The 15,165-nt window shown below is 44.6% G+C and overlaps 1 protein-coding gene across 8 annotated transcripts; it reads left to right on the plus strand.

Annotated features, from left to right (window-relative positions):
* The first annotated feature begins 8,682 nt into the window (after positions 1-8,682).
* Positions 8,683-14,910, plus strand: LOC115123750 (transmembrane protein 138-like). 8 transcript variants are annotated; one of them, XM_029653103.2, is made up of 7 exons: positions 8,683-8,813; positions 9,101-9,215; positions 9,558-9,972; positions 12,569-12,791; positions 12,929-13,100; positions 13,229-13,304; positions 13,760-14,910. In XM_029653103.2, the coding sequence occupies exons 4-7, from the start codon at positions 12,664-12,666 to the stop codon at positions 13,870-13,872; spliced, it is 489 nt and encodes a 162-aa protein (XP_029508963.1). In that variant the 5' UTR covers positions 8,683-8,813; positions 9,101-9,215; positions 9,558-9,972; positions 12,569-12,663; the 3' UTR covers positions 13,873-14,910. The 8 variants fall into 8 exon arrangements, with proteins under 8 accessions (XP_029508963.1, XP_029508966.1, XP_064858966.1 ...); XM_029653106.2 differs by having other exon boundaries at positions 9,652-9,972; XM_065002894.1 differs by lacking the exon at positions 9,101-9,215 and having other exon boundaries at positions 12,492-12,791.
* Positions 14,911-15,165: the final 255 nt, after the last annotated feature.

The following is a 15,165-nucleotide window of genomic DNA, read 5'->3' on the forward strand; positions in this document are numbered from 1 at the left end:
CAACAAACAATACAACAGCTGATTCAAATGGGGTTCACCAAAAGGTGGCTATCAAGGAGGGAGGAGGACCTTACTGAGTTTGCCTACTAAGGAATGTATATTGCTCTGTGATTGACACGCTCCTCGACCAATTATAGGTTTCCGGGTCACGGAGGAGAGAGGGTCATGGCTAGGGATACCGAATTTGTCAAAGTGACGTTATAGTCCGGTCTTTTCCAGGTGCGCCGATACTGTAGAGTTGTCTCAGGAATAGTATTTTACTAGCCTGAAAGTTTTTGAAGACCATCTGAAGCATTATAAACAGGAAACAAGGACCACATTTGTGGTAAACAAAACGATAAAGCGTCTGGACAGAAGGGTGAATTCGAATTCATTCAAGGAGCGTTATTAATCTAGGTCGTTAGCAGTGGAGGCTCCTCAGAGGAGGACGGGGACCATCCTCTTCAGTGATTTATCATAAAAATAAAAATACTGAAACATTTAAAAGTAATAATTTTTAGATAAATATATACAAAATATTCACGTCACCAAATAACTGATTAAATCACATTATTTTGCAATGAAGGTCTACAGTAGCCTCAACAGCACTCTGTAGGGTAGCACCATGGTGTAGCCGGAGGACAGCTAGCTTCCGTCCTCCTCTGGGAACATTGAACTCAATACAAAACCTAGGAGGCTCCAGGTTCTCCCACCCTTCCATAGACTTACACAGTAATTGTGCCAACTTCCAGAGGACATCCTCCAACCTATCAGAGCTCTTGCAGTATGAACTGACATCTTGTCGACCCAATCAAAGGATCCGATAATGAATCTAGTACTGAAAGCATAAACTACAGCTAGCTAGCACTGCATTGCATAACATGTGGTGAGTAGTTGACTCAAAGAGAGAGAAAGACAATGGTAGAACAGATTTTAACAAATTAATTTCTTCAAAAATGAAGGAGGAGCGAGAGAGAGAGCTTGATTTTTTTTTTTTTTTCTCACACTTCCACTTACTTATCTAGCAAATGCAGCTAGCTAGTTTAGCCTACTCAAACACCCTGCTCAAACAAAGGGATGCTATGTTAGCTAGCTGTCTATAACAGAGGGATGCTATGTTAGCTAGCTGGCTATAACAGAGGGATGCTATGTTAGCTAGCTGGCTATAACAGAGGGATGCTATGTTAGCTAGCTGGCTATAACAGAGGGATGCTATGTTAGCTAGCTGGCTATAACAGAAGGATGCTATGTTAGCTAGCTGGCTATAACAGAGGGATGCTATGTTAGCTAGCTGGCTATAACAGAGTGCTATGTTAGCTAGCTGGCTATAACAGAGGGATGCTATGTTAGGTAGCTGGCTATAACAGAGGGATGCTATGTTAGCTAGCTGACTATAACAGAGGGATGCTATGTTAGCTAGCTGGCTATAACAGAGGGATGCTATGTTAGCTAGCTGGCTATAACAGAGGGATGCTATGTTAGCTAGCTAGCTATAACAGAGGGATGCTATGTTAGCTAGCTGGCTATAACAGAGGGATGCTATGTTAGCCAGCTGGCTATAACAGAGGGATGCTATGTTAGCCAACTGTCTGTGACTCTCCAACATGGTAACTCTTCCAAGTCGTGGTAAGCTTTTGGTTTTACAAAATGTATTGCCACCGGGACCCGCCCGTGAAACTGCTAAACTGATTACTACACTGTAAGGCATCATTACCATGTTGAGTATGGCGCTACTTTAGCTAATATGGTGAGCTAGCTGTGGTCATGATATGAAGGTTTAGCTTGGAAAGGTTTTTGTTGCCTGGTCTCAAACAGCTGATGTGTTGTACATTGAAGTCCACAAGCGAAGTGGAGGGAAAAGGTGAGAGGAGGAGAGAGCGTTGATGCGAGAAGGAATAACAACGTGCTGGGTAGCCTAGTGGTTAGAGTGTAGGGGCGGCAGGTAGCCTAGTGGTTAGAGTGTAGGGGCGGCAGGTAGCCTAGTGGTTAGAGTGTAGGGGCGGCAGGGTAGCCTAGTGGTTAGAGCCTAGTGGTTAGAGTGTAGGGGTGGCAGGGTAGCCTAGTGGTTAGAGTGTAGGGACGGCAGGTAGCCTAGTGGTTAGAGTGTAGGGGTGGCAGGGTAGCCTAGTGATTAGAGTGTAGGGGCGGCAGGGTAGCCTAGTGGTTAAAGCGTTGGACTAGTAATCAAAAGGTTGCAAGTTCAAATCCCTAAGCTGACAAGGTACAAATCTGTTGTTCTGCCCCTGAACAGGCAGTTAAACCCACTGTTCCTAGGCCGTCATTGAAAATAAGAATTTGTTCTTAACTGACTTGCCTAGTTTAAAAATAAAAAAATGTGGCAATGAAAGTCAACTGTTTGCTGATTTTGTTGCAAAACATTTCTTAAATGGAAGCAAACGGAACGAAACGTGGGATAAAACATACCTTTATTTGTCCAATAGAAACTTTAGTTTGGCAAATGTTGGACTAATGATTTCATCTTAGGTCAGCTAGATGCAGGCAAGAGTGTGCAAAGCGGTATTGAATGTGTCACTGTCTGTCCATGTTGTCACTGTCTGTCCATGTTGTCACTGTCTGTCCATGTTGTCACTGTCTGTCCATGTTGTCACTGTCTGTCCATGTTGTCACTGTCTGTCCATGTTGTCACTGTCTGTCCCCTCAAATCTTCCCTCTCGACCTGTGTGCACCTACGCTGAATTCATAGTCTGAGTTGTAGCAACCTCATGATGGGTATAGGGGAAATTAGAGTATCATGTAGTAGCTTAAACCAATCGATGTTACATTGAACTGGGTGAATGGAATATGAAACTCAAATATGTTCCTTATGATGGATCCCCCTTCCCGGTGGGTGGTCGGTAGGAGAACCAAGGTAAACATGCGAGTGATAAGAAGAGGGAAACACACATGGTAAGTTAGTTAATGTTTACAACAATGCACAATAAAGGTATTTGTATTCATGAAGGATCCCCATTAGTTCCTGCCAAGGCAGCAGCTACTCTTCCTGGGGTTTATTATGGATCCCCATTAGTTCCTGCCAAGGCAGCAGATACTCTTCCTGGGGTTTATTATGGATCCCCAGTAGTTCCTGCCAAGGCAGCAGCTACTCTTCCTGGGGTTTATTATGGATCCCCATTAGTTCCTGCCAAGGCAGCAGATACTCTTCCTGGGGTTTATTATGGATCCCCATTAGTTCCTGCCAAGGCAGCAGCAGTGTGTGTGTGTGTGTCTCTTCACAGTCCTCGCTGTTCCATACGGTGTATTTTCATCTGTTTTTTAAAATCTGATTCTACTGCTTGAATCAATGACCTGATGTTAAGAAGGCAGAGCAGCTTATACCCCCTGGAATAGCAGCCTATACCCCCTGGACAAGTAGCTTATACCCCCTGGACAAGTAGTCTATACCTCCTGGACAAGTAGCTTATACCCCCTGGACAAGTAGTCTATACCTCCTGGACAGGTTGCCTATACCCCCTGGACAAGTAGTCTATACCCCCTGGACAAGTAGTCTATACCTCCTGGACTAGCAGCCTATACCCCCTGGACAAGTAGCTTATAGCCCCTGGTCAAGTAGCTTATAGCCCCTGGACAAGTAGTCTATACCCCCTGGACTAGTAGCCTATACCCCTGGACTAGTAGCCTATACCCCCTGGACTAGTAGCCTATACCCCCTGGACTAGTAGCCTATAGCCCCTGGACTAGTAGCCTATACCCCCTGGACTAGTAGATTATAGCCCCTGGACTAGTAGTTTATACCCCCTGGACTAGTAGCCTATACCCCCTGGACTAGTAGCCTATACCCCCTGGACTAGTACCCTATACCCCCTGGACTAGTAGCCTATACCCCCTGGACTAGTAACCTAGCCCCTGGACTATACCCCTGGACTAGTAGCCTACTAGTAGCCCCCTGGACTAGTAGCCTATACCCCCTGGACTAGTAGCCCCCTGGACTAGTAGCCTACTAGCCCCCCCCTGGACTAGTAACCTATAGCCCCTGGACTAGTAGCCTATACCCTGGACTAGTAACCTATACCCCTGGACTAGTAGCCTATAACCCCTGGACTAGTAGCCTATACCCCTGGACTAGTAGCCTATAGCCCCCTGGACTAGTAGCCTATACCCCTGGACTAGTAGCCTATACCCCCTGGACTAGTAGCCTATAGCCCCCTGGACTAGTAGCCTATAGCCCCTGGACTAGTAGCCTATAGCCCCTGGACTAGTAGCCTATACCTATAGCCCTGGACCCCTGGACTAGTAGCCTATACCCCTAGTAGCTGGACTAGTAGCCTATAGCCCCTGGACTAGTAGCCTATAGCCCCTGGACTAGTAGCCTATAGCCCCCTGGACTAGTAGCCTATACCCCCTGGACTAGTAACCTATACCCCCTGGACTAGTAGCCTATACCCCCTGGACTAGTAGCCTATACCCCCTGGACTAGTAGCCTATGCCGCCTGGACTAGTAACCTATACCCCCTGGACTAGTAACCTATACCCCCTGGACTAGTAGCCTATACCCCATGGACTAGTAGCCTATACCCCCTGGACTAGTAGCTTATACCCCCTGGGCTAGTAGCCTATACCCCCTGGACTAGTAGCCTATACCTCCTGGACTAGTAGCCTATAGCCCCTGGACTAGTAGCCTATACCCCCTGGACTAGTAGCCTATACCCCCTGGACTAGTAGCCTATACCCCCTGGACTAGTAACCTATAGCCCCTGGACTAGTAGCCTATACCCCCTGGACTAGTAACCTATAGCCCCTGGACTAGTAGCCTATACCCCCTGGACTAGTAACCTATAGCCCCTGGACTAGTAGCCTATACCCCCTGGACTGGAGTAGCCTATACCCCTGGACTAGTAGCCTATACCCCCTGGACTAGTAACCTATACCCCCTGGACTAGTAGCCTATACCTCCTGGACTAGTAGCCTATACCCCCTGGACTAGTAGCCTATACCCCCTGGACTAGTAGCCTATAGCCCCTGGACTAGTAGCTTATACCCCCTGGACTAGTAACCTATAGCCCCCTGGTCTGGACTAGTAGCCTATACCCCTGGACTAGTAGCCTATACCCCTGGACTAGTAGCCTATACCCCTGGACCTAATAGCCTATACCCCCTGGACTAGTAGCCTATACCCTGGACTAGTACCCCCCTGGATACCCCCTGGACTAGTAGCCTATACCCCCTGGACTAGTAGCCTATAGCCCCTGGACTAGTAGCCTATACCCCCTGGACTAGTAGCCTATAGCCCCTGGACTAGTAGCCTATAGCCCCCTGGACTAGTAGCCTATACCCCCTGGACTAGTAGCCTATAGCCCCTGGACTAGTAGCCTATACCCCCTGGACTAGTAACCTATAGCCCCTGGACTAGTAGCCTATACCCCCTGGACTAGTAACCTATAGCCCCTGGACTAGTAGCCTATACCCCCTGGACTAGTAGCCTATAGCCCCTGGACTAATAGCCTAAACAAGGTGAGGTAGAACAAGGTGAGCTAAAACAAGGAACATCTGTGGGCGTTAACACACTGTTAAATTCTAATTTTCAGAGTAAATAACTCACGGACATGAGAGAAGCTTAAACCAAGTTTATTCGTCCCAAAGGATCGACACAGCTGTAATTCAGAGTCAGACATGGCTTCCCCTGTGGTGGTTATTCATACCCCACTTTGGGTGGAGTCTCCTCCTTATCTCTAAACATTGCATCTTTCTTGTTATACAGGGAACTAAGTGATATGATCTTTCAACTGATTCTCCTCTTATCAGTACTGTCATGACGTTGGCCTGTTGGGGAGGTTTATGACCCCCACAAATACCTTTCCCCTTTTCTCTCTCTCTACTCTATAGAGTTGACTCTTGGAAAGACTTTGTAACATAGAGATTCTGGTAACATCGAAAGGTGGGAAACGGAACCATATTACGGTAATCCAACCAGTTGAAAATATGCCTTGGTACTCAATGAATATGATCTCAGATCAGTTGTTGTCTGAGACATTACTGCGAATGACAGGATGACATAAACTGTATCTTGGAAAGTCGACACATTCTAGTTATCAGATTCACATGGAATTGTTGAGCAATTTAAATGTTTAAATATGAAACTATGAAATGTAATTTTTTGCTTTTTAAATGAGAGAATGGTTTGCCATAGAGAAACTGCTCACTCAGAGGCCCCGCCCAAGTGAACAAACATTGGTTGTAAACTCTGCTCACTCAGAGGCCCCGCCCAAGTGAACAAACATTGGTTGTAAACTCTGCTCACTCAGAGGCCACGCCCAAGTGAACAGACATTGGTTGTAGACTCTGCTCACTCAGAGGCCCCGCCCAAGTGAACAGACATTGGTTGTAAACTCTGCTCACTCAGAGGCCCCGCCCAAATTGGTTGTAAACTCTAGTGAACAGACATTGGTTGTAAACTCTGCTCACTCAGAGGCCCCGCCCAAGTGAACAGACATTGGTTGTAAACTCTGCTCACTCAGAGGCCCCGCCCAAGTGAACAGACATTGGTTGTAAACTCTGCTCACTCAGAGGCCCCGCCCAAGTGAACAGACTTTGGTTGTAAACTCTCCTCACTCAGAGGCCCCGCCCAAGTGAACAGACTTTGGTTGTAAACTATGAAACACGCCCTTCTTTCACCACTATGTAAACCCGTTGACGAAAATTCAACTTCCTGTTCCAAGGACGTGAGGACTTGCGGTCCTCGTGTTAAAAAGGACAAAATCACCTCCAGAACTAAGCCAACCTCAGCGTGAGCTCTGGGTGAATGACAGGAACCTAACGAAATTAGTATCGAATCTCAACGTGAAGTTGACGGTCAACACACCGAAAGGATGAATTTCAACTATACCAGCCAGAATATAGCATGAGCTTAAAGTATGGCATCTTGTTATGAACTTTGAACTCTTATTCACTAAAGAAGTGATACCTTCTAGCCGTTGCGTAAGCACAGCAACTGTTGACGTGGGCTAGGAAAGGACGGACAGAGTATCCATTCTACCACAGTCCAGTTCACCACGAGACATTCTTCAGAGGACCGGAGATACATGCTGGACCACCATCTATCTACGACCAATCTACCGAAGATCAGATTAAATATTTATTGCATTTTCCTTTTTCAAATTATTTCCTTTAAAATGGTATCAATAATATGCATATCCTTGTTTCAGGTCCTGAGCTACAGGCAGTTAGATTTGGGTCCTGAGCTACAGGCAGTTAGATTTGGGTTTGTCATTTGAGGTGAAAATTGGGGAGAAATGGGCAGATCCTTCAGAGGTTTTATATTTATATATTATATTTATATTAGGAGAGCGAAGGTTCCACTCTCTATATTAGGAGAGCGAAGGTTCCACTCTTTATATTAGGAGAGCGAAGGTTCCACTCTCTATATTAGGAGAGCGAAGGTTCCACTCTCTATATTAGGAGAGTGAAGGTTCCACTCTCTATATTAGGAGAGCGAAGGTTCCACTCTCTATATTAGGAGAGCGAAGGTTCCACTCTCTATATTAGGAGAGAGAAGGTTCCACTCTCTATATTAGGAGAGCGAAGGTTCCACTCTCTATATTAGGAGAGCGAAGGTTCCACTCTCTATATTAGGAGAGAGAAGGTTCCACTCTCTATATTAGGAGAGCGAAGGTTCCACTCTCTATATTAGGAGAGCGAAGGTTCCACTCTCTATATTAGGAGAGCGAAGGTTCCACTCTTTATATTAGGAGAGCGAAGGTTCCACTCTCTATATTAGGAGAGCGAAGGTTCCACTCTTTATATTAGGAGAGAGAAGGTTCCACTCTCTATATTAGGAGAGCGAAGGTTCCACTCTTTATATTAGGAGAGCGAAGGTTCCATTCTTTAAGAGTTCCACCTCTTTGTTGTTGGTGGTGTTTTTAAAGGGGAAAAAAATCTAAACATGACTTTGTGTCTCTCGGGCTATATTCCCATTGCTAACGTTATAGTTATTGCTATTCCATTACTTCAGTTTCATTGCTATAGTTTCTGTAATCTGGTGGCCAGTTAGTGTATGAAAAGAAATACAAATATTTAAATTCTTCCAATCACGAACTGGTAGAGCTGAGACACCAGGTGGGTGCAATAATGAGCAAGTAGAACAGAAAAACAGCAGTACTCAGAACCTCCACACACGGCCCTCTAAATTCTACGAGGGCAAAATGACTATGTAATGTTGTGCTCGGTCTCTTTATTGGCGAATTGTAGCCAACAGGTGTTTCTGTGGAACTCAATCAGAGTCTTGTAGAATACGAAGCTGTGTCAATCACAAACTCTCGTTAGAGTGGACGGGAGTATGACGTACATTTTTACAAAAATCGGTATTCCTTCTATCCATGACCAGGATGGAGAGGGCGGTATTTTACCCACACGAGAAAACGACCCCTTTACCCTAGGGTATTTTATAAATTTTGTTCTATGATAATCTTCATCGGCTAACATGAGTGTTTGTGCATTTTAAAGAATATATGCAATAAAAAAATAATTTAAAAAAACACAAAGGCTTCATAATTCATTAAGGTAACGTTAACTGACTGCTATGATCTCACAGAACAAAACAAAACGTATACGATCTCCTAAACCTGTGTTAAACTCAATACCTTATTTTTTTGTAGACGTTATAATTCCAAAAATGTCCTATTCTTTTTTCCTATTCATCTTGTTACCATGGGGATGGCTGAACGAACGAGAGGGGATTTATTTCCGGGTTTCAGGACGGAAATGGCGTTTCCATGGTATTCGAAGAAAAGCCCGCAAAGCAAACACGGCCTTTGGCTTAAGCTAGCTAATGAACTAGACGACGTTGACGGCTCAATACTTCATCCAACCCGTAAAAAAAGGTAACATTCATTATACGTTATACGTTTTTATTTTATGTTTTATCTTGTAGTAAAAAGCAAACTTCGTTTTCCCCCTCATAGGCGCATGATAATTAGCTAGCGAACGTTAGCATGCTTGCTATTTGTTCGGGTCCCTAGCTAATGTTCGTTTTGTAACTCAGTATTGTATTTTACGAACGTTAACGTTACACTACTTATCATTTAAGATTTAACTAGTTAGCTAGCTAATAGTCCGTCTGTAAGAAGTGAGGGTAACTGTCCAAGTGTTTTGTTTTGGCTCTCGCTAGGCTTGATTCTGATTCCGAGATCATGTGAACAACAACGTTTGATGCTAGTCAGCTAAAATTAGCTTGGCGTAACGTCAGTTTAGAAAGGATGGCAGCCAAGAAACGACAACAGACGGTGAGTGGTGTTTACTACAGACACCCGCGTGACTACGAAATAATTGCATTAGTCAATAGGATGCCATTTGGCACATCATTTAATTTAATCTGTAATCCTTGCCGTGACCTCTCCTTGGCTGTTTACCTGTGTAACAGGTTTAGTTCACACTACTTTGCGTTAACTAGTTACACAGCGCTTTGGCTCTTGATCAGAAGAACGGGAGGACAGCAGGGAGAATGGTTAGGTTATCTTTAGCTCTTACTTTTGTTAAGACGTTTTAATCATTTTAAATCCATATGGCAGAATCCTTGTCCAAACCTAAACCAACCATTTTAAACAACTCTTCATATCTCATTTCAGGGAGGACTAGATAGCTAGATTGGGAAGATCATGATGAAGCTGAAAACCTGTCTTGTATTCTCATCTCAAAGTGACTCCAGTCCCATCTGTTCAGTTTGGCTACCAGCAGATTTAGGACTGAAGGGCTCTCTCCCTGGATGACAAGCACACAGCCTACGTCCCTGAACACTGGTGAAATTGCACAGGAACGAAGAAGATGGAAGGACCTCTGAGGTTTTTTTTTAACAGAACTTTGAATTTGACTGTAATTAGGAGTTGAATGAATGTTTTATAATACTAAATGAAGATTTAAAGGCATCTAAACATCAGTGGATTGTGGAAACCAAAGTAAAGCTGGTTACCAGGCTCAAGGTGGGGAGACGGGTAGCCTGAAGGGCAACCGGAGGGTCGACGGACTGAAATCCAGAGTCCTATAGTAAGTATGTGGTTTGAGGAGTTGGCGAGTTCATCTCTGAGTTCAACTCAGAATAACCGGTTCCTCAAAAGTGGCTCACCTTTTAGCCAGGTACATTTTAATGTCGGCAACAAGTCCTTCAGTGCTAAACTGCAGGCAGGCTTACTCCATTTATCCTGAATGAAGTGTCTGAGCCACGAGTTGAGGCTCATCTCCTTCATTTGAGGTAGACAACCGATATGAAATATTTTATTAATCTATTTTTTTTTGTGTGAAAGATATATTCATGTTAAAATATCTTTTATCACGTTACATATTTAGTAATAACAGAATGCATTTTAAACTTCACACACAGTACAACTTGCAGATGACTTAATACCATTGTTTTATCGATTGGTGTGGGGGGGGGAGCAGGGACGCAAACTAGTCACCTTTCGGCAAAATTCGTGGTTTTGAATCCCAAAATAGGTGACCTACGTGATTCGTGTAGATCCAATGAGAAAGGTTTGGGATGGGGGGGGTTGGATCACTACTGGCTGTAAGTGAACAAGTGATGCACGTTTGGCGCAATACTGGCTGCATCCAAGACTCTGCCAATCGTTTCCATAACAACAGAATGCAAAGCAGAGGCAACCAATTTACTAGTTACAGCATCAGCGTGCGCTCTGGAAAGACAGCCTGCCAGTTACAGCAGCGCGTCCCCTGAACGATAAAGAAGAGGTCTTTTTTTAAAACCTTTTATTTAACTAGGCAAGTCAGTTAAGAACAAAGCATTTTTGTCTGCAGTTTTCGGTTTGGCTATTTGTTTCAAGGTGTATGTGGCGGTTCTAGCTTGTATGCCGCCCGGGGCGAACCCTCCATATCAGCTCCGTGCCGCTCTGAGCGGCTTCCCATGTCGCCCTGGGCGAACCCTCCATATCAGCTCCGCTCCGGCTGCCCATGTGCCGCTCTGAGCGGCTGCCGCAGCGGCTCCCATGCCCCTGGGCGAACCCTCCATGTCAGCTCCGTGCCGCTCTGAGCGGCTGCCCATGTCGCCCTGGGCGAACCCTCCATGTCAGCTCCGTGCCGCTCTGAGCGGCTGCCCATGTCGCCCTGGGCGAACCCTCCATGTCAGCTCCGTGCCGCTCTGAGCGGCTGCCCATGTCGCCCTGGGCGAACCCTCCATGTCAGCTCCGTGCCGCTCTGAGCGGCTGCCCATGTCGCCCTGGGCGAACCCTCCATGTCAGCTCCGTGCCGCTCTGAGCGGCTGCCCATGTCGCCCTGGGCGAACCCTCCATGTCAGCTCCGTGCCGCTCTGAGCGGCTGCCCATGTCGCCCGTACCTAAATCCGCTACTGATTTTTGTCTCACATGTCTTATTCAACTAGTATATTTTTTAAAGTGTAAGAATAATAACTCGGCCATAGTTGTTCTGAAATGTTTATTACTTGCCAACATTTCACTCCCTCTGTTTAATATAACACACACTTATTAATTTCGGTTTCCTATCCTGACGTGAAGTTTGTTCTATAGTAAGTATTTGATTCCATGTGTCACGGAATGTATTTGACTCAAGCCACAAACTTAAGGAAATTAGCCACTACTAATGTTTATCCTCTACAATATGTGGTTAATTTTCAGATTGAGAGAATTAGGTGAAAATGAAGCGTTGCTTGTTTAAACAAGTGGATTCAGGGATGAAGTGTAGCTGGGCCTGGCTTAAGCTGGAGGCAACTAGAGATGAAAGGAACATCACACACTTTCCCTCTTTGGGAAATATGTTGTTTTTTCTTCTTAAGACTTTGAGTGTCATTTGCAGTGAAGTCTAGGCAACCAATAACATTGGATTGCTTTCTTTACATTTTTTTTTTAGCTATGAGTTCGGTTCAACATGAACCACTTTGTATTTTCCACACAGAGACTGAAAGATCGTGTAGATCATATTCTGTGTTTAATTAGTTCAAATCTGCATTTCCTCCTAGCAGGGATTTTTTTTTCTGCATGTTTCAGCGCAACAACAAAAAAGTGTCACCTTTTTTTGGTCCCTCACCCGTTTGCATCCCTGAAAAGGTGCTTGTGCATTGAGAAGCACATAACCACCGACGACGTTAACAATAAGTAATAAAAGAAGGCATTTCTAAAAGCCTATTTCACACCGTAGCCTGCTGAATTCGTAACATAACTTTACTTTCATTTTGGCACAAATAAAAATGTGGTACTGATTCTCCCGCGGATTGACGTCTCAGCGTTATCTCAAATGAAGAGTTCTGTGTTCGACTTAGCAGCACTGATTCTCCCCTGACTTGACGTTTCAACATTTTGTCTCAATGAAGAGTGCGGTGTTCAACCACGCAAGCGCAGTTATAAGTCTGCTAGCGTTAGCAGCAGGCGGACTAGCAATATCCACCGTTGTAGTACGGATGAAGCCTGAGCTGGAATGTGCAGCTGGCTAGCTGTAGCTTTAGTCGTAGTGTCCCCTCGGATAGCTGTCACTACGGAGCAATACAGGCAGCCCAATTCGGCTTTATTTGTTTAACCATTTTTATTTTGATCTGTTTTCAGAGCTGATCTGATTGTTTAAAAGACCAATTACTGGAGAGAAAAAATAATAATCATACTTGGTCTGTCTGTAAACGCAGCCGGAGACGGAGAAGCTAGAGGCTGTGAACGTGTGAAGTTCATCCCAGCTGTGTGCAGGTGTTCCTGGGCTATGTAGCCAGACTTACCCCCTAGCATGCTCCAGACCAACAACTACTCGCTGGTCCTTCTGGTCCAGCTGGGTCTGCTGACCTATGACCTGTTCGTCAACTCCTTCAGCGAGCTGCTCAGGGCAGCGCCCGTCATCCAGCTAGTGCTGTTCATGTATGTACATTGTTTTTGTAGTTATTAAAACATTATTATTATTAAAAAAATACTTTTAATAGCTAGTTATTTTACTTACTTTTTGTTAATGTTCTTACTGGGATTGTAACTGTGTTTTTATAACCTGTGTGTTCCAGTATCCAGGATATAGCCATCCTGTTCAACGTGATCATCATTCTGCTGATGATGTTCAACACCTACGTGTTCCAGGTCGGTCTGGTCTCTCTGCTTCTGGAGAGGTTTAAAGGCTTGCTGGTGCTGTCTGCCATCTACCTCACTCTCAGCATATCCTTTCACTGCTGGGTAGTGGTACGTGCAGAAACACACACAGAAAATGATTATACATTAACTGTCAGCAGAAAAAGGGACATTATTCCCACCTGGTGAGTTTTTATAAACATTTGATCACGTCTGCTATTATTTTGTTTGCTTTTTAGAACCTGAGATGGCTGGAATCTAATCGTTTCATCTGGACGAACGGCCTGTGTGTCCTCTTCGTCTTCCAGAGGGTTGGTAAGTTCTCTGATGAAAAGAAAGACCCACACACTGGTCTCTTGCCAGCATGACTTAGGTTTATTCAGCCTTGTGTATCGGCCTGTTGAGGCGTAAACGTAGCGGTTTTCACGAGACTACTTAGTTAATGTAGCGTTTTCACGAGACTACTTAGTTAACGTAGCGGTTTTCACGAGACTACTTAGTTAACGTAGCGGTTTTCACGAGACTACTTAGTTAACGTAGCGGTTTTCACGAGACTACTTAGTTAACGTAGCGGTTTTCACGAGACTACTTAGTTAACGTAGCGTTTTCATGACTACTTAGTTAATGTAGCGTTTTCACGAGACTACTTAGTTAACGTAGCGTTTTCACGAGACTACTTAGTTAACGTAGCGGTTTTCACGAGACTAATACTAAACAACATGTTGGTTTATTTTAGTTTGAGTCGTGTAACTTGTTGTTCTATTCCACAGCTGCAGTGTTGTATTTGTACGTTTACAAACGGACAGCAGAGTGTCTGGGCGACCCGCGGCTGTATCAGGATTCTGTCTGGCTGAGGGATGCCTTCGCCAGAGCTCGTCAGTGAGAAGGAGGAAATGGAAGGAACAATTACCCCCCCCCCCCCAAGGACTTATTACCAGGCGAGGCCTGCCAGGCTCTGTGGTGACTCACTTGCCTGGGTGAGCCATGTTCGTTAGGCATGAAAATGAATCAGGGAGGGACTCCCTGGCCTTGTCCAATAAGAAATGACCATTAAACTGAAACGGGGGGGACTCCCTGGCCTTGTCCAATAAGAAATGACCATTAAACTGAAACAGGGGGGACTCCCTGGCCTTGTCCAATAAGAAATTACCATTAAACTGAAACAGGGAGGGACTCCCTGGCCTTGTCCAATAAGAAATGACCATTAAACTGAAACAGGGGGGACTCCCTGGCCTTGTCCAATAAGAAATGACCATTAAACTGAAACAGGGAGGGACTCCCTGGCCTTGTCCAATAAGAAATTACCTTTATTGTTTTCCCGCTTCAAAACGGTTTGCCCAACTGAAAATGACTGGGTCAGGATGGAGCTGACGGAAAAGTGAGAAACAGCAATGGGTTTGTACAGCAGGATGGATCAAGTCAATGTACCACACTACACGAATATGGACTAATGTTGTAACAAGTAGACAAGACACTAAAGGACAATCTGAGGCAGACTTTTTTTTTTTAAACAGTACATTCATAATGACAGCTATTCATTTAGTGTTTTTACTAAGATGGAATAAATATAGCTTCCCAAATTGCACCCTATTCCCTAATATAGTGCACTAAATGGGGAATGGAATTTGGGATGCACGCCTGGTTCTGTGAACAACAGTGTATAAGAGTTGTTACTGGTTCCCTCTCAGGTGAGAGAGGGGAAGTCCTGGGGCTCGACTCAATCCAGTCTGTGTTGTAGCATCAAGGTAATTTCCTGTTGAGCGCAACGTTTACCGTGAAGGAAGTCTACGCTATAATGCTGATTGAATGTAGCCTCTGGTTCAGTTTGTCCTGTAGATAAGATGTGCTGTTTACAAAGTTCAAATTTTCAATCCAACACTTTTTATATATTTTTTATTTTATATAAAAAAAAATGCCGGTTCTCTGTGGATTTTGTTTTCTTTCTTAACTCGTCTGAATTTGAAATGGTCAAACCATAAAGGAAGTAACCCCAGTAACTATGACATCATTTAGCTACAGAATAGCAGATCAGCCTGGTGTTTTATAGCCTGAAATCAAGACCTGTGCTAACATTCCACTCTCTCCTTTTACTCAGTACTTTGTTGAAGCACCTTTGGCAGTGATTACAGCCTCGAGTCGTCTTGGGTATGACGCCACCAGCTTGGCACACCTGTAT

This window comes from Oncorhynchus nerka, linkage group LG17 (assembly GCF_034236695.1).
Source record: "Oncorhynchus nerka isolate Pitt River linkage group LG17, Oner_Uvic_2.0, whole genome shotgun sequence".
Taxonomy (NCBI): domain Eukaryota; kingdom Metazoa; phylum Chordata; class Actinopteri; order Salmoniformes; family Salmonidae; genus Oncorhynchus; species Oncorhynchus nerka.

What these genes read in the sequence shown, in the direction of transcription:
- LOC115123750 (XM_029653103.2), top strand. Translation starts at nt 12,664, where the DNA reads ATGCTCCAGACCAACAACTACTCGCTGGTCCTTCTGGTCCAGCTGGGT. An exon ending in ATCCAGCTAGTGCTGTTCAT is followed by an intron (nt 12,792 to 12,928) that starts GTATGTACATTG and finishes TGTGTGTTCCAG; the next exon opens with TATCCAGGATATAGCCATCC. An exon ending in CTTCGTCTTCCAGAGGGTTG is followed by an intron (nt 13,305 to 13,759) that starts GTAAGTTCTCTG and finishes TCTATTCCACAG; the next exon opens with CTGCAGTGTTGTATTTGTAC.